Source organism: Oryzias latipes, chromosome 15, assembly GCF_002234675.1.
Source record: "Oryzias latipes chromosome 15, ASM223467v1".
Classification (NCBI taxonomy): domain Eukaryota; kingdom Metazoa; phylum Chordata; class Actinopteri; order Beloniformes; family Adrianichthyidae; genus Oryzias; species Oryzias latipes.
In genome coordinates, this window is record NC_019873.2 from 2262970 (window position 1) to 2280856 (window position 17887).

General features: G+C 47.1%; 2 protein-coding genes across 4 annotated transcripts; both read left to right on the plus strand.

Moving 5' to 3' along the window:
• The first annotated feature begins 2419 nt into the window (after positions 1-2419).
• On the plus strand, positions 2420-8096 carry LOC110016479 (retrovirus-related Pol polyprotein from transposon 412). Its single transcript, XM_023963470.1, has 2 exons — positions 2420-2732; positions 3536-8096. Exon 2 carries the CDS (start codon positions 5280-5282, stop codon positions 8094-8096), a length of 2817 nt encoding a protein of 938 aa, XP_023819238.1. The 5' UTR covers positions 2420-2732; positions 3536-5279.
• On the plus strand, positions 7878-10569 carry LOC111948807. Of its 3 annotated transcripts, XM_023963577.1 has the most exons (3): positions 7878-9676; positions 9756-9824; positions 10127-10569. In XM_023963577.1, exon 1 carries the CDS (start codon positions 8223-8225, stop codon positions 9393-9395), a length of 1173 nt encoding a protein of 390 aa, XP_023819345.1. In that variant the 5' UTR covers positions 7878-8222; the 3' UTR covers positions 9396-9676; positions 9756-9824; positions 10127-10569. The 3 variants fall into 3 exon arrangements, with proteins under 3 accessions (XP_023819345.1, XP_023819344.1, XP_023819343.1); XM_023963576.1 differs by having other exon boundaries at positions 7878-9824; XM_023963575.1 differs by having other exon boundaries at positions 9756-10569.
• The last annotated feature ends 7318 nt before the right edge of the window (positions 10570-17887 follow it).

Here is a 17887-nt window from a genome sequence, read left to right on the forward strand (position 1 = left end):
CCCAAAATCACTTTGGAAAAAACAATAAAGTGCATTTCATGCAGAGACCTTACTTTATTTTATTTCAGCCTCTAACATATTTAAGTAGTAAAATTGCAAGTGTGCACTTATACAAGCTTCATTCTGACATCAGGTCCAATTTATTAAAAACTGGAGCAGAAAAGCACTAATATTATGGGTGTCTGTTTTTCTGAGGCTGACAGGAAATGTGCAGCCCCACCAGCAAAGCATCAACACAACACTTCAGAAGTACAGCTGGCTGCAGTTTTCAAACAAAACATTAAAGGTTTCAGTGTCAAGGGGACTGTAAAAATAGTTTCAGTCAGACAACTCATTCAGTAAAGAAAATGTATTTCCAAATTTCTTTTAGTTGGCATAAGGCGCCGTTCAGTTACATAAAACAAAGATCTCCATAGAAAACTTTTTGGTATTAAACTACCCCTAACAGAGCTCACAGGTGGACACCGGGGAAGAGGGTGGGGTGACGAACGCAGAGCTCACGGAAATGGAAGAGAAGGAATGGACCGCACACCTGGAACTTAATTAGGAGGTGGAACAGGTGAGTTGATTAAAAAGAAGGGAGGAGTAACCAGGTGAACGCACTGCTCGAGTTGCCCACCTGAAACACTCCCATGGTCATTCATTTTATGGATCATTTTTGAGTTTTTTTAAAATCAAAGTGACAGAATGCACTAACTAAACTTTAAGTTTCTCATTTTGAACTTCAAGTCCCAGATGGGGGACCTGAACCAGAACACCAATGGGGGACCTTTCTGTGTGGAGTTTGCATATTCTCCCTGTGCATGTTGCTTATTTTAAACTTACTGTAGCAGGATGATGCTGCACAGCTGCAGGCAATCCCCCTGACTACCTGGGAGCAGTTTCATAATGGTTTGGCCCAACACTTGAGCACTTGGTGTCTGGTGCTCAAACCCCGCCCATTTCCTGGTGGCTAACCCTCTGTGCTTCCTGGTAAGTGTGGTGGTGCCGTCTCCCGGTGAATCTGCTTTGGGTTTTTTTTTAAACAAATTGTGTTCTTTAGCTGAAAAAGAAAAGAGCTCTGGCATCCGGGGCTCCCCACGACGCCCAGTGAGCTTAAGACGTGGATGAGTGTCTCCTCACTGCTCAGGGGCAGCAGAGGCACACTGCTGTTTTTGTTTGGCTTTCCTGATTTTTAATCACTCAGCAGTTGCACCTTGCTTCAGCCAGTGGGCTGCTAGGTCTAGGCCTCGGTTCTCCAGCTCCTGCCAGTGGGCTTCAGGCCGCACTCTGAGCCCGGACATTCATCTTCTTAGCCTCTGCTGCAGCCAACAGAGTGATGTCAACCCCTCTTTGCTATTTTTATTTTTATTTTTTTATTTGGTTGCCAATCTACTCCATGTGGGTCCGCCCAGCGCTCCGTTGGTAAGCCTCGGCCCTTGGAGGGTCTCCTCCCCCATTACTCCCTCCCCAGTATGATTGAGTCCATTGTTTTTAAGACATTTTAGTGTAAAAAAAATTGTGTTCAAATTGGTACCACGTCTTGGCCTCATTTTGAAAAGTAATCTTTGCGTCTGGGTTGAAGCGCCTTAAGGTTCCTCAGACCTTGTCCCGGGGTAGCGTTGTTGCATCCCTTTTGTCTGTCAAACCACTTGCACAGGTGGCGTTGTCGGCAGGATCCCTTAAAGTGTCTGGCCAAGACGTGTGTTCCAAGTTTTACTTTAGCTTTTTTTTTGTATTGTTTTAACTGTCTATTCTCTATTATTCTTTTACTTAAGCCAAACAAAGCAGGAGTGGGCTTAAGGGTTGCCCAGTCATTTTTAGTGTTGTACTTTGAAGGTCTCTGGTTGCTGTTTCACACTGTTTTTGTATTTGTATGATGGAGGAACATGTAGCCCAGGTGGTTTTACCTACTTTGTTTTGCCTTAACCGTCTGTTAGTTTCCTTTCTGCGCATTTCTCGTCACCTTCTGTTTCCCCTTCGACGTCACTCCCTCACGTGGGCTAGTTGGCCAATCACGGCCAAGCTTCTCGTGTCATCAGGACATCACGTGATACGGCGCGACCAGTCGCGTACGCTTATTAGGGTGCAGGGAATCAATGGTTTAAGACGCGGCGGGGAAGCTACATGAGCGGTACGGTATCGGTCGGAATTTACATCTCGTTAACCACCATTTTCCGCTAAGTGATTAATGTGGTAAAATGTTGTCATAGGAGCCCTCTATCCGGTCCACAGTTCCACCATACATAAAAGCGTTGGTAATATGTGATTGGCGGAATCTGGTGAGTTGTCTATTTGTTTGCTAACGTAGCTTTAGCTGCTACTGTGTATCAGATGTGGTTAACGTTAAATGTTACCTATCATATCCAAGCATAATGACTCATAGTATGACCCGAATATTGTACATTCAGTATGGGTATATGTTATGTTAATATGCTGTGTTTATGATTTTTGTGTGCACACTATATGTTATGATGTTTTATATTGTTTTTGACGTGTTAACACGCGATTTCCTGTGGCTTTGGTCCTGTTATCCAGGCCGGGTCCAGGTGGCGAGCTAGACCTTGGAATCTGAACACTAAGAAGAGCCGCGTCCTCCCTCCGGGCCGGTAGAGGGTTTTTGTTTCTTCTTGTCTTTCCCTCATAAGTCAAAGCACAGTTTTCTGCTGTTTCCCTGAACGGTTCGACAGACCTTCATTTGACTCTCCCCACCGCAACGGCTTCCTTGAGCCGCTATGGATATCCTCTGAACGGTGGGCGAGTCTTCTTTGAACATTTTCTCCCTGTGTGGTGCAGTTAAAGAGAAACTGGACTCTTCCCCTCTGACAAAGGCTATCTTAACAAGAGTATAGTAATGCTGATGTGTTTACTTCTTGAAGTGCTTTTGTATATATATGTTTGAATGGCCATTCTATGTTTCACTATTTATCACTGTAAATCATCTGTACAAGTCATTAAAGGTGCTACTAATCCATGAACAATTCCAGTCTCCTGCCCCTCCCTCCTTGAGACGATAACTAGACTTCTGATCCCTAGCCCATTAGCCATTTAGTTGCTTATTCATATCAATTGGTAGCTTCCGGCGACAAAGGTGCTACATATAATTTGGCGAGCTAGCTAGGAGGGCAGTGTGAGCAGGACTGGGTATTGTTTATGGTGAAGTAGCATTTCAATTTCCCCCCCCCTTTCATAAACATGGATGTGCTGATGAAACATGGCTTAAAGATTCCCAACTCTGTGGTTGTTAAACATAGTGTGAGTGCGGAAGCAGATGATGGGGTCATTGACTTTCTTGGCCAGTATGGGAAAATTTCTAAGGTTGAACCCATTATTGAACCTGACTCCGTTTTCTCAGACACAATTGTTGTTGAGTTTGAGTCAGGAAGTGCACTGACCGAATTGAGAAAGATTTTGCCATACACTTATACGCACAGATGTGAAGGTGAAAGGGTGACATATGACATTTGTGATCTGTCTGCGGAGTGTTCAGAATTAGAAGGGACGGTTAAGACTCATACGTATTTGAATGAATTACAACATATGGCTAAAATTACAGGACAGGACTACGCAGAGGTCCTCAGAGGGGTGATGTCTCTGCTAGGCCAGTCCATCAGGGAGCTCAGTCAACCACCACCTGGGGAGCCCCAGCCAGAAGCAAGTGATCGTGCGACATCTTCACCTCCCGCTGCTGCATCATTGCAGGTGCCCAACACCATCCCCTTCAGGCCACAAGGTGCAACAGTCGCAGAAAAGCAGGATGTAAAGAAGGAACCATCACAGAGCCGTTCTGATTATGGTATGCTGTCTGGAACTCCACCTATGCCTGATCTGAATCCCCCTACAGTTCAGCGTTATGTAGTTGAACACATAATGAAAAATGATGACAACGCTATACATCTCTCTGCTGTGAGACTTCGATCCTTCTCAGGCCGAGCTCCAAGACCACCACACGAAACGGACTATGAGACATGGCGCTCCAGTATCGATCTGCTTCTTCAGGATCCGGCAATTTCTGATCTGCAAAGATCCAGAAGACTGGTTGAAAGCCTTTTCCCACCAGCGGCAGACATGGTAAAACATCTAAAGCCAGACACCTTACCCAAAGTCTATTTGCAGATCCTGGACTCTGCCTATGGAGCTGTGCAGGATGGAGATGAGCTGTATGCCAAGTTCATGGAGCTGTTTCAGGACGCTGGTGAGAAACCATCTGCGTATTTGCAACGATTACAAATTGCACTCGTTGCAGCTTTGAAGAGGGGAGGAGTGAAAGCCACTGATGTGGATCGACACCTTCTTAACCAGTTTTGTCGTGGGTGTTGGGACAACAATCTTATTTCCGAACTGCAATTAAAACAACGCAAGTCTAGTCCACCATCTTTTTCTGACTTCTTGTTGTTGCTCCGAACTGAGGAAGACAGAGAAGCTTCCAAAGCTCAGCGTATGAAGCAGCACCTCGGTTCAAAAGCCAGGGCCGGGGCGCTTGCTCAATACGCCTACACCCACACTCCTGAAGAAGAAAAGGTTGACGCACTAACCAACATCACGCAACAGCTTGCCCAGCAACTAGCTGACATACAGAAGCAGCTACGGACTCTTACAGCCGGACGAACCAGCCGAAACCAATCTGCAACCTACCAGTCTATTCCTGCCAAAAACAGTAAGCCGATCCGCACCCCCCACAAATCATCATCCGCAGGGCCTAAGCCAGGTTACTGCTACAACTGCGGTGAAGATGGACATATAAGACCCGACTGCAACAACGATCCCAATCCAACGCTCGTGGCTATGAAAAAGAAACAGTTTTCAGAAAAGCAGAAGCGGCAGCAAAAACCCCACAGAAACTCGTCTTTAAACTAGTGCGAGTTCCTGTTGAGGGACAAACAGGAACTGCGGAGGACCAACCATGTCCCGATAAGCAGTCTAAAGTGAAATGCCGCACAGCGTCGCATTCCACTTCAACTGAAAAGACTCGTCTGCCGAGAGGGTTGATTGGATCCAGATGTACAGCCCAAGTTACCATCGCTGGTATCCCGTTCTGGTGTTTGCTAGACACTGGATCCCAAGTCACGACCATACCTGTCTCATGTTATAACCAGCATTTCTCAGCCCAGCCGGTGAAACCAATACATGAACTGCTACAGGTTGAGGGAGCTGCTGGACAAGAGGTACCATATTTAGGGTATATTGAGATAACAGTTGTTTTTCCAAAAGACTTTGTTGGTGTAGATGTTGGCGTACACACCCTTGCCTTGATCGTTCCCGATGTCAGACCAGGGGGTCACTCCCAGATCCTGATAGGGATGAACACCTTGGAGCCGCTTTACGAGCAGCATCGGAAGAGTGAGTACTCAGACTACACACCATCTCAGAGTGGTTATAAAGCACTGCTTGAGTTACTGCAGCTCCAGAGCCAGAGAACTCAAGGGGCCAGCGACAATGTGGTGACATTGGCCGGTAAGACGCCCGTCCTAATTCCAGCTGGCCACACCATGGTTGTGGAAGGTCTTATCCGTGCTTATCCTCCACCCATTGGTAAGAGCGTTTTATTGGAGCAACCAGCCACACCACTACCTGGAGGACTTTGTGTGAAGAGCTGTTTGGTAACATTACCAACTCACTCACCTTACAAGCTTCCAACTATAATTACTAATGAATCAGAGAAAGCAATTACACTCATGCCACTGTCTACCCTTGCAGAGTTCACCGTATCTCCATTGGTCCTGTCTCAGCGTGTTTCCATCAACGTAAACCAGGAACCTGATCAGCTGAAATTTGATTTCGGAGATTCTCCAATACCATCTGAGTGGAAAGACCGAGTCATCGCTAAGCTGAAGCAGATTCCTGAGGTATTCTCGCATCATGACCTTGACTTCGGTCGAACGGATAAAGTCAAACATCATATCCGCCTTCACGACGAGACTCCATTTAAACATCGGGCTAGACCGATTCATCCTCGGGACATCGAGGCTGTCCGCAACCATCTGTGTGACCTGTTGGAGGCAGGAGTCATAAGAGAATCAGAATCCCCTTTTTCGTCACCCATTGTGGTAGTCCGAAAGAAGAACGGAGATGTGAGGCTGTGTATTGATTACCGTAAGCTGAACCTCCACACTATTAAAGACGCTTACGCACTCCCAAATTTGGAAGAGTCATTTTCAGCACTCACAGGTTCCCGCTGGTTCAGTGTCCTTGACCTCAAGTCAGGATACTATCAGATCGAAATGGCGGAGGAAGATAAACCTAAGACGGCTTTTGTGACTCCACTTGGCTTCTGGGAATTCAACCGGATGCCGCAGGGTGTCACCAATGCGCCCAGCACGTTCCAACGGCTTATGGAGAGGTGTATGGGAGACCTTCACCTGAAAGAAGTCCTCGTTTTCCTGGACGATCTTATCATCTTCTCCGACACCCTCGAAGAACATGAAGACCGTCTCATGAGGGTACTTCACCGCCTGAAAGATTATGGCCTGAAGTTATCCCTTGAGAAGTGCAAGCTCTTTCAAACTTCTGTGCGCTATCTCGGTCATATTGTTTCCGAGCGGGGTGTGGAGACTGATCCAGAGAAGATAGATGCTCTCAAATCCTGGCCAATTCCGCAAACATTAAAGGAATTAAGATCGTTTCTAGGGTTTGCTGGTTATTATCGGAGATTTATCCAGGGCTATGCTGCTATTGCTAAACCCCTAAACGACTTGACTAGGGGCCATAGCTTGAAGCACCATCAGCCTAAGGAATCCGCTCCTTCGCCTAGTCACGCTAAACAACCATTCAATGAACGTTGGACATCTGAGTGCCAACACGCCTTCGAAACACTGATTGACCGACTTACAACAGCACCGGTGCTTGGATTTGCCAATCCCAAGAAAACCTACGTCCTGCACACCGACGCCAGCACCATAGGCCTTGGGGCTGCACTATATCAGGAGCAAAACGGACAGTTACGCGTTATAGCGTATGCCAGCCGGGGGCTGTCTGCAAGTGAGTCCCGATATCCAGCTCATAAACTGGAATTTCTGGCGTTGAAGTGGAGCGTCACTGAAAAATTCCATGATTATTTGTATGGCTCCAGCTTCATGGTGATCACGGACAATAATCCCCTGACATACATCTTGACGTCTGCCAGGCTCGATGCAGCCAGTCATAGATGGCTTGCTGCACTGTCTACGTATGATTTCAAGCTCCAGTATCGAGCAGGGCATAGGAATAAAGATGCTGATTTTCTCTCCCGTAAGCCCCTTCAGCAACCATCTGATGTGTATGGCCAGAGAGAGTGGGACATGGTCAAACAGTTCACCCGTGACCATGTAGGCACTGCAGTTCAGCTTGATTCAGACGCTGTGGCTGCTATTTGTCACAGTAGTCTGTTGAGAGATTCTCCATCCAACTGCGTCACCATGGTTGAGTCATTGAGCGCGTCCATCACAGCCATTCCTGACAGCTACGTGGACGAGTTTCCTCTAGGGCTACCAGTTGTGTCTTCACTGTCCCACTCTGACCTCCGGGAGAAGCAGAGGGAAGATCCCAACCTACAAGAGATAATCCACCAACTCGAGACTGGTGAGAAAGTTCCTCCTACTGTCCGAAAAGAATTGCCTGACGTTTCTCTTTTGTTAAGGGAGTGGAACCGACTCGAGCTCCAAGATGGCCTCCTGTACCGGAAACGACTGGACGGAGAACGTGCCTCGTTTCAGCTAGTGTTACCGGAGGAGTCGCGACCCATGGTCCTTACCAGCCTCCATGACGATATGGGCCATCCGGGGATCGAGAGGACCCTTGACCTAGTGCGATCACGATTCTTCTGGCCACGAATGGCAGCCGATGTGGAGCAGAAAATAAAGACCTGCAACCGCTGCATTCGACGGAAGGCACCACCAGAACGAGCCGCACCTCTGGTAAATATCAGAACCAGTCGTCCGTTAGAACTATTGTGCATGGACTTTTTGTCGCTTGAGCCGGACCTAAGTAACACCAAAGACATTCTGGTCCTAACAGATCATTTCACAAAGTATGCCATAGCTATTCCAACTGCTAATCAAAGAGCAAAGACTGTTGCTAAGTGTCTATGGGAGAACTTTATTGTGCACTACGGCGTTCCAGAGCGTCTGCACACTGATTAAGGTCCAGACTTTGAATCCCACCTTATTAAAGAACTCTGCGTCATTGCTGGCATAGAGAAATCACGGACCACGCCATACCATCCTCGTGGGAACCCTGTAGAGAGGTTCAATCGGACATTGTTGAGCATGCTTGGTACTCTGGAGCCAGAGCAGAAGAGGAGGTGGAAGGAGTATGTTAAGCCGCTGGTGCATGCCTACAACTGCACCAGAAATGAAGTCACTGGCTACACTCCTTATGAACTCATGTTTGGTCGCTCTCCACGGTTGCCCATTGACTTAGCCTTCGGCCTTCCCGTTCGCGACACGCCATCAACCTCGCACTCCCAATATGTGCAGAATCTGCGCTCTCGGCTCGAAGAGAGTTACCTGCTGGCCTCCAAATCAGCAGCAAAATCAGCTGTTAGGAACAAAGACCGCTTTGATCGACGGGTCAGACCATCTCTCCTTGAGGCGGGGGATCGAGTGCTCGTCCGAAATGTGCGCTCTCGGGGTAAACACAAGCTAAAGGACGTATGGGAGGAGTGTGTTTATGTTGTTGTGGATCAGGTTGGAGATCTTCCTGTCTACACTGTGCGACCTGAAACGGATCCTTCAGGTCGAACCAGGACCCTCCACAGAGATCTCCTACTTCCGTGTGGGTTTTTACCTGAGGAACCATGTGTGTCGCCTGTTGCTGTTGTGAGCCGACCCCGAACCCGGAGTCGGGGAAAGTTTGATGGGGTTATGGATGGGTATCGAAGCGATGAGGAAGAGGGGAGAGTTCCTTATGTGTCATCCCCCCAGCCTGAGACATTTTATGTCACTGGCACTCGTCCGATCACACCAGCAACCGGTAATGCTGCAATGCCTGACTCTGCCTTCCTACCTGAGGGGGATTTGCCAGTTAGAGGGTCACCTGAGGAGGCTGTTGCCTTTGAACCTCCTTCATTCCATGGGGGGGAGCAGGAGGATGTCTCTAATGCCTCTGGGGAGCTTGAAGAGGAATCGGGACCCAGTGAAAGCCCCACTGATTCTGTCCAGGATGGTCACCTGGCAGGGACATCACCCTTTTCGGCAGTTGCTGAGCCTGATTTAGCTATAGCTCCCGCCTCTGTTCCAGACAGTACAAGTGAGGATGCCAGGCTGGCATCCAGTGGGCCCGTTCAGCGACCCACAAGGATCAGACACCAGCCTGCCCGTTTGCAGTATTCCGCTTTGGGTCAGCCGCTTGTTTCTGTGGTGCAGACGCTTTTGCATAGTCTGGCTGATGCTTTCCATACACCTGCGCCCAGCCCCTATGGCCACGTCGACGTCATCTAGCATGCACCGGAGCGGCATGGACTTTAAGGGGGGTGGGTGTAGCCCAGGTGGTTTTACCTACTTTGTTTTGCCTTAACCGTCTGTTAGTTTCCTTTCTGCGCATTTCTCGTCACCTTCTGTTTCCCCTTCGACGTCACTCCCTCACGTGGGCTAGTTGGCCAATCACGGCCAAGCTTCTCGTGTCATCAGGACATCACGTGATACGGCGCGACCAGTCGCGTACGCTTATTAGGGTGCAGGGAATCAATGGTTTAAGACGCGGCGGGGAAGCTACATGAGCGGTACGGTATCGGTCGGAATTTACATCTCGTTAACCACCATTTTCCGCTAAGTGATTAATGTGGTAAAATGTTGTCATAGGAGCCCTCTATCCGGTCCACAGTTCCACCATACATAAAAGCGTTGGTAATATGTGGTTGGCGGAATCTGGTGAGTTGTCTATTTGTTTGCTAACGTAGCTTTAGCTGCTACTGTGTATCAGATGTGGTTAACGTTAAATGTTACCTATCATATCCAAGCATAATGACTCATAGTATGACCCGAATATTGTACATTCAGTATGGGTATATGTTATGTTAATATGTTTAATGTTTTGTCTTTGTCTTTACATGAATGTAGCACAGCTAGTGCTGTGTTTATGATTTTTGTGTGCACACTATATGTTATGATGTTTTATATTGTTTTTGACGTGTTAACACGCGATTTCCTGTGGCTTTGGTCCTGTTATCCAGGCCGGGTCCAGGTGGCGAGCTAGACCTTGGAATCTGAACACTAAGAAGAGCCGCGTCCTCCCTCCGGGCCGGTAGAGGGTTTTTGTTTCTTCTTGTCTTTCCCTCATAAGTCAAAGCACAGTTTTCTGCTGTTTCCCTGAACGGTTCGACAGACCTTCATTTGACTCTCCCCACCGCAACGGCTTCCTTGAGCCGCTATGGATATCCTCTGAACGGTGGGCGAGTCTTCTTTGAACATTTTCTCCCTGTGTGGTGCAGTTAAAGAGAAACTGGACTCTTCCCCTCTGACAAAGGCTATCTTAACAAGAGTATAGTAATGCTGATGTGTTTACTTCTTGAAGTGCTTTTGTATATATATGTTTGAATGGCCATTCTATGTTTCACTATTTATCACTGTAAATCATCTGTACAAGTCATTAAAGGTGCTACTAATCCATGAACAATTCCAGTCTCCTGCCCCTCCCTCCTTGAGACGATAACTAGACTTCTGATCCCTAGCCCATTAGCCATTTAGTTGCTTATTCATATCAATTGGTAGCTTCCGGCGACAAAGGTGCTACAAACAGCTTCAACAATTAAGGGAGTTGGTGGCCCACTTAACTGTTGAAAATGAGAGGTTGCGGCAGGAGCCAGATGTAGCTTTGCCTGGTCCTGGCAATGCATCCACCTCAACTGCGGCACCAATGACCCCCACCTCTGCCTCTGTAGTGGAGAGGTTGATATGTTCCTAGAGGAAATGCCCCATGTTTAGGGGGATAACAGGCATAAGCCTAGCAGAATGGCTCGAAGAAGTGCAGGCTTGTATGAGGGCACGATGCTTGGACTTATCTGATCACCTAGAAGGAGAAGCACGTGAGGAGATGAAGTTCCGCCCCTGCTGTGAGCGAGAGGATCCTGTTAAAATTCTAGCCGTCTGACATTAACTCTATGGCTGCACAGAGTCATACGTGGCTTTACAGGAAGCTTTCTTCTCACGACGGCATCAGGAGGGTGAAACCCTGCAGGAATTTTTCTTGGCTCTAATAAGCCAGATGGCTTCTGTTAAGGCACGCGCACCTAATGAAGTTCCAAATGCAGAAGTTTTGTTGCGTGACCAATTTATCGAACGTGCTTTGGATGGTAACTTGCGTCGGGAGCTGAAGCAGTTCGCTCAGAGATAGCCCACCACTACAATGCTGGAGGTCAGGGGGGAGGTAATCAGGTGGGAGCGTGAAGGGCTGCCAGGTGACAGAAGAAACTGAAGTCATTCTGTCCCCTCAGGGCTGTCTATCCAATATGGTGTCAGGAGTACCCAGATGGTGCCAGACCAGCCCAAGGAGTCTGCATTAAATGACATTATGGGGATGTTGAAACTGGAACAACAGCAGATCAGTCAGCTCACCCAAAACCTCTCCCTCCTGCAGAACTCCAACAACACCCACCCTTCAACCCGTAGCCAGGTAAGGTATAGGCAGTGTCAACAGCTTGGACACTACGCACGGGACTGTGATGCTGTCCGGGTGGTCAAGCCAGTCTGGAAGCCGGATAGGCCGACCCAATCTGGTCCATGGGCGGAAAACTAGTGCCCGCCGAGTTGCAGAGCCAAAACTCAGGGGGTGCAGTGGGTGGCTCAGGTGTGGCTTCAGGTGACCATGTAGAGATGCCAAAACTTATGTCGTCCTGCCCCTACCTGAATGTAATCATGGGGGTAGTTCTGTGCCTTGTTTAGTGGATACTGGTTCAATGGTGTCCACCATCACTGAAGGTCTTTTCCAGGAGCATTTTGGTTCTTGGGGGCTTGAAAGGCTCCAATCGTACAATTGGTTGCAGTTACGAGCTGCCAATGGACTCTCAATCTCCTACATTGGCTATTTAGAGCTGGAGGTTAAGCTCTGTGGCAAGTCCATGCCACAATGTGGGGTATTGGTAGTGAAGGACCTTCCTGGGGATAGTGGTTCCAGGGCTTCAGGCATTCTAGGGATGAATATCATTTGCCGGTGCTACAGTTTTCAGTCAGCATGGCCAGGCCCTGTTTGGATCACCAGAGGTTTCTGGAGCCCCAAATCCCATTGTGGTGGCATTGCTACAGTGTCATCAGGTGGATGACCCGGGCCCTCCAAAAACATTTCAATCAGACAAACTCTTGCAGTAGAATACATTTATTTTCACATACTTAATTTACATCTTAGTTGGCATTCATAAACTTTGATTGGCATAAGGCTCCGTACAATTCCATGAGATAATTTCCATAAAGCGCAGATAAATCCAATCCATTATTATTATTATAAACTTTGGGGTAAAAAACCCCGAACGGAGCCCACAGGTGGAAGCCGGATAGGGAGGAGGGTGGGGCGACGAATGCAGCGCTGCGGTAAGAAAGAGAATGAACGGCTGCACACCTGGACTTAAATAGAACACTGAACAGGTGAGTTAATTAACTACCGCCCTGGGGGGGGGACTGTAGCGTTTGGCTGCCTGAAAAGCGAACTTGTTCGCTATTTTACGGTCAGGGTGCGTTGCCAGAGGGCTCATTGGATTTTTGATGGGGCAATGAAATTAATTTGTTGCTGCCACTTGCTCTGAGCAGTGTGCAGAACCCACCATGTTACTCGAACCTCTGGATTGCTGGCCTACTGGTGTCCTCTGCGTTAATCAAGGTGGCGAGAGGAACAGCCTATGTCCCCATTATTAATGTGGGATCCACAGGGGTGCGACTTCATCCACGCACCGCAATGGGCACCTTGGTTCCAGCTAATGTGGTGAGTTTACCAAGTGGAGTCACTGAGGTGTCCGAGGTTGCCACCCAGCATGCAGAAATGGTACCCCCGGATCAGCCTGACCTATCCCCTCCATCTGCGGAGGAGCAGAGAAAGGTCACAGAGCTTCTGGGACGCTATGCGTCTGTCTTTGCAGCACATGAGGGTGATTTTGGGCTGTACAGAGCTAATCACCCACCAGATTCCCCTGCTGGATGATGTCCCGGTTAGGCAACGCTGCCGGCGCATCCCTCCTTCAGATTATGAAGGAACACATTAACCAGGTGTTGGAATCCCAGGTAATTAGGGAGAGCAGCAGCCCTCGTGTACCTCGTCTCTGGTTTGCCTCTACTAGTGCTTCTACACCTGGCTGTGGATCCTGTCTCGTGCCCCCAGCCTTCCCCCAACTTCAAGTGGATGAAGATCATTTGCTGGACTTTAAATATGTATATATATATATGTCCTGTATATATGTTAGATAAGTTAATTCTTATTAATGAGTTCTGGTAATCTCCTGTCCATCCTGGCAGAGGATCCCTCCTTCATGTGGACTCCCCTGAGGTTTCTTCTGGATTTCGTTTTTTTTTTTAGAAGTTTTTCCTTACTGAGAAGGGGGGTCTAAGGGGCAGGGATGTCCAGTTTAGTTTAGTCTGTTTAGTTAAAATTTAGTATTATCCTATTGAATTCTATGCATTTATGGTCCTTTTTGATTGTATGTTCACTTTACAATTACCGGTTCGAAGCCCATTGAGACGACTGTTGTTGTGAAATTGGGCTATAAAAAATAAAATTGAATTGAATTGATGTTTAAAAATGTGCAGATGGGCTGCACGGTGGGACAGTGGTCAGCGCTCTTGCCTCACAGCAAGAAGGCCCCAGTTCAGGTCCCGGCTGGGGGACTTGAACTGGGGCCTTTCTGTGTGGAGTAAGCATGTTCTCTCCGTGCATGCATGGGTTTTCTCCAGGGACTCTGGCTTCCTCCCACTGTCCAAAACATGCTTCATAGGTTAATTGGCAACTGTAAATTGTCCATAGGTGTGAGTGTGAACTGGTGTGTGATTGTGGCCCTGCGACAGACTGACGAACTGTCCAGGGTGTCCCCTGCCTTCTCCCACAAGTGGCTGGGATAGGCTCCAGCAGCCCCGTGACCCCGAAAGGAAAAAAAACAGCAGAAGATGAATGAATAAAAAACATGTTTGAAACATGGAGGATTCAGACTGTGTTGTCATTTCAAAGGTGGCTGAGACAGATACAGCAGGGATCAACATTCATGACAATTTTCTGTCCCAAATAAAATTCTAGGATCTAGTCAAAAGACTAGAAGCAATATTGAGGAGACAAACGGTCCAATGAACATTATTTTACCCCTAGTTAAGGACACTGTCATATTGTGATAAGCCTTTGGAGGTCTAAAGGCTATACTTTATTATGGATAATGCAAAGGCTGACACAAAGTCCTTTGGGAACATTTTTAAAATCATTTTTCATGAATCTGCTTGAACTCCATCAGAGATACTTTCCCAGAAGTCACGGGATCTATATGCTGCTTATGCTGGTTCTTGGTTTTTGGTTTCAGACAGTAAATATGTTTTGAAAAACACTGTTTGATCTATCCATTGCAAAATGTGAATGTGTCACGTGTGGAAATGACATTTGTAATTCAACCTACAAGAACGACATCATGCTGCATCGCCACACATCTGTTCTTGTTTTTACTGCACCAATGTATTTTACAACAAACACTTGTGCTCCACAAACTAAAATAAAACCCAAGTGTGAAGCGTGGAAGGGTCCGTGGAGTCTTGGGGTGAAAACTCTCAACAATCTGTTTTCTTTGAGTCAGAGAGAAGTCAGGATAGAACAAACTCTCTCACTGATTTAGGTTTATCTATCGCTGCAAGAAGAGATGAAAAAAAAACAAAAAGAAAAGAGAATAAAGGTAGACAGTTGAGCTTCAGCATCCCTCAACACCTCAAAGCCTCTCAACAACTCTGCACATTTCCCTTATTCTTAAAAAGGGGAACCGTCACAGTTCTCCTCATTCCTAAATAAATAAACCATTTCAAATCAAAAAATCAAATCAAAAATTTCTCAGACATCTTCTCACCATCTAAGATCCTGTTGAACCAGCCAGTCAAAAACTCTACTCCCTACTCTCGTAGACACTTACCTCCATAGGTACATCATCAGAACCAAGTACCTCTCCACTCTTCATCCTCGTCAATTTCACCCTCACTAATCTTTATTACTTCCTGCTCCACAAGTATCTCCCCTAGTATTTCTACCACTTTTTTCTGCTTATCTCCTACAATTTCTCAGCTATTGTAACCATTTAAATGGTAAATGGCGTATACTTATATAGCGCCTTTCTTCCTACAAGGACAAAGCGCTTTCCAGTCACAGACGCATTCACCCAGTCACACACACATTCACACCCTGGTGGCCGCTCTGCTGCCAAACACAGGCGCCCGCCTACCACCAGAGGCAAGCTGGGGTTCAGTGTCTTGCCCAAGGACACTTCGACTCATTGGCGTGCAAAGCGGGAATCAAACTTGCAATCTTACGATCATGGGTCGACTGCCCTACCGCTGCACCACGGCCTGCCCAACTATTAACTATTAGAATGTTCAGCTCTTTCAGCTTTTTCCACCTATGACTTTTGGTCCTTCAAATCCGTGAACGTTTTCAAATATTCCAGGTTTTCCAGGATATTTGCCTCCATTGAAATACAAAATACAAGTAAATTTAACAAGATATGCAATAAGAGAAGCTTTAATAAAATACAAACACCTAAGATGATGAAAAAAATCAATCAGAAGCAATTTAATGTAGGATTTAGACTTTTAGAGACCAACCATCAATAATGAATACATGAAAACCAGCAAAGACACAGTATTTACTGGATTTACTTGCATACAGCAAAACTTGTGTTCGGTCTGAATACTTCTTGTCTGCAACATCTGCGCTTTAACTATGTGCAGGAGTTGATGTGGAAGGTCAACAACATGAAATGAAAAGACAACCTCAGTCAGCCATATTAAAGTCCCTGAGACCTTGGGCCATGCATAATCCGCTGAGGTGCACACAGAGCAGGAGCTCTAAATCCTCTGCAGACCTGACGGATGAATCGCTCCTTTTCCAAGATCTCAGTCAGTCCACGGATCCCTTCTTCTGCTCTGGTTAATGCGCTGCCATGGTTGTCATCCAACTTCCTTCTGCAGCAGCTCTGATCGCACAAGAAACAAAACTGTGGAGACAAGAATCTGCGTGGTACAACAGCAGGCCCTGAATAATGGAGACATATCTGACGAGATAACCTATCAGCATTTACTTCAGTGGAACTGGCTGAGATAACAGACAAACCTTTAGAAATGGAGACAGACTAGGGGTTTATGTGTCAGATGTTTTAAAAACTATCAGGCATTGATCAGCATGGAAGCAGCTGTTTCCAGACTTTTCACCACCGTCCGTGGTTCACAAAGTGAAACTAAAGAAGAGTCCCAAAAAACCATGTAACCATAGAGATGAACAAAGAGGTGGGGAGCACAGCAGTGGAGAGAGCAGTTAAACCAAAAAACTGATCCTCGCAGTCTGGATTTGAAATAGATTATAAGATGTGGTTCATTTCACCTGAATTGTTTCTCTGAGATCTTTTCCCAGAGGAAACCGATGAATGTTTAAAAAATGAGCTCATCCTTCCTCAGCACAGACAACCCTCGTACCCAAGCAGTCATTAAAATATATTTATTAAAAAAGTCAGCGAGAGAGAAGCCCGGCCCGAATTTCGGGTCGGGTTGGGTTCTGACTCGGGCTCGGGCTTAAGATCTTACCTCTACGCTGTATCGGTCCGTTGTGATGTAGAAGAGCTGAGCCAAAAAGCAAAGCTGTCAATTTACAGGTCGATCATGAGCCCTGGGTCATGACCGAAAGCACGAGGTCCCAAATACAAGCGGCTGAAATGAGTTTCCTCTGTAGGGTGGCTGGGCGCTCCCTTAGAGATAGGGGGAGGAGCAGGTTCACCCACGGAGAGCTCGGAGTAGAGCCTCCCTGGAGAGGTGTTCCGGGCATCTCCCACTGGGCGGAGGCCCCGGGGAAGACCCGGGACACGCTGGAGAGACTATATTTGTCAGGTGGCCTGGGAACGCCTCGGGGTCCCCCCAGAGGAGCTGGAGGAAGTGGCTGGGGGGAGGGAAGTCTGGGCATCTAGACTGCTGCCACCGTCACCCGGTCCCGGATAAGCGGAGGAAGATGGATGGATGGATGGTAAGTTGCTCGCTTTATAATGTACTCTCCTATGGTGTCCTTATGCCCCAGGTGTGAGTGCTGGTCCTATACTGAATGCACAGAAATGGGAGTGGCCATGGCACACCTGTAGGATGTCCACACAAACTATGCTCTGATTGTCTAATTTCCTCATTTCTAACAGTCAGGCTGCAATGCAAAGAGCATGCGGTTCTCTCGTGTGGTGCACTCATGGCCCCCTTGCTCAGTCCGCATGATTTCACCGAGTGGTCTATGATCTGGATATTTCATGCAGGCCACCGATGTGCTCCGTAGAGGTTTGTACGGTGGCCCAGAAGGGTCACAACACAACACATTAACTTTACACACAACACATTAACTTACAACACAACAAATTAACTTTACACACAACACATTAACTCACAACACAACACATTAACTCACAACACAACACATTAACTCACAACACAACACATTAACTCACAACACAACACATTAACTCACAACACAACACATTAACTCACAACACAACACATTAACTCACAACACAACACATTAACTCACAACACAACACATTAACTCACAACACAACACATTAACTCACAACACAATAACTCACAACACAATAACTCACAACACAACACATTAACTCACAACACAACACATTAACTCACAACGGAAGTAAAGCTGCATGGAAGTGCTTTTATTCTGAAATTTCCACTGGGCTGAGTGGCTGCCTAACAGAAAGTAATGTCACAGTGAGCTGTGGAGGGAGCATGTTTCT

Excerpts from the sequence above, each read along its gene's own strand:
- LOC110016479 (XM_023963470.1), top strand. The coding sequence starts at position 5,280 with ATGAACACCTTGGAGCCGCTTTACGAGCAGCATCGGAAGAGTGAGTAC.
- LOC111948807 (XM_023963576.1), top strand. The coding sequence starts at position 8,223 with ATGCTTGGTACTCTGGAGCCAGAGCAGAAGAGGAGGTGGAAGGAGTAT.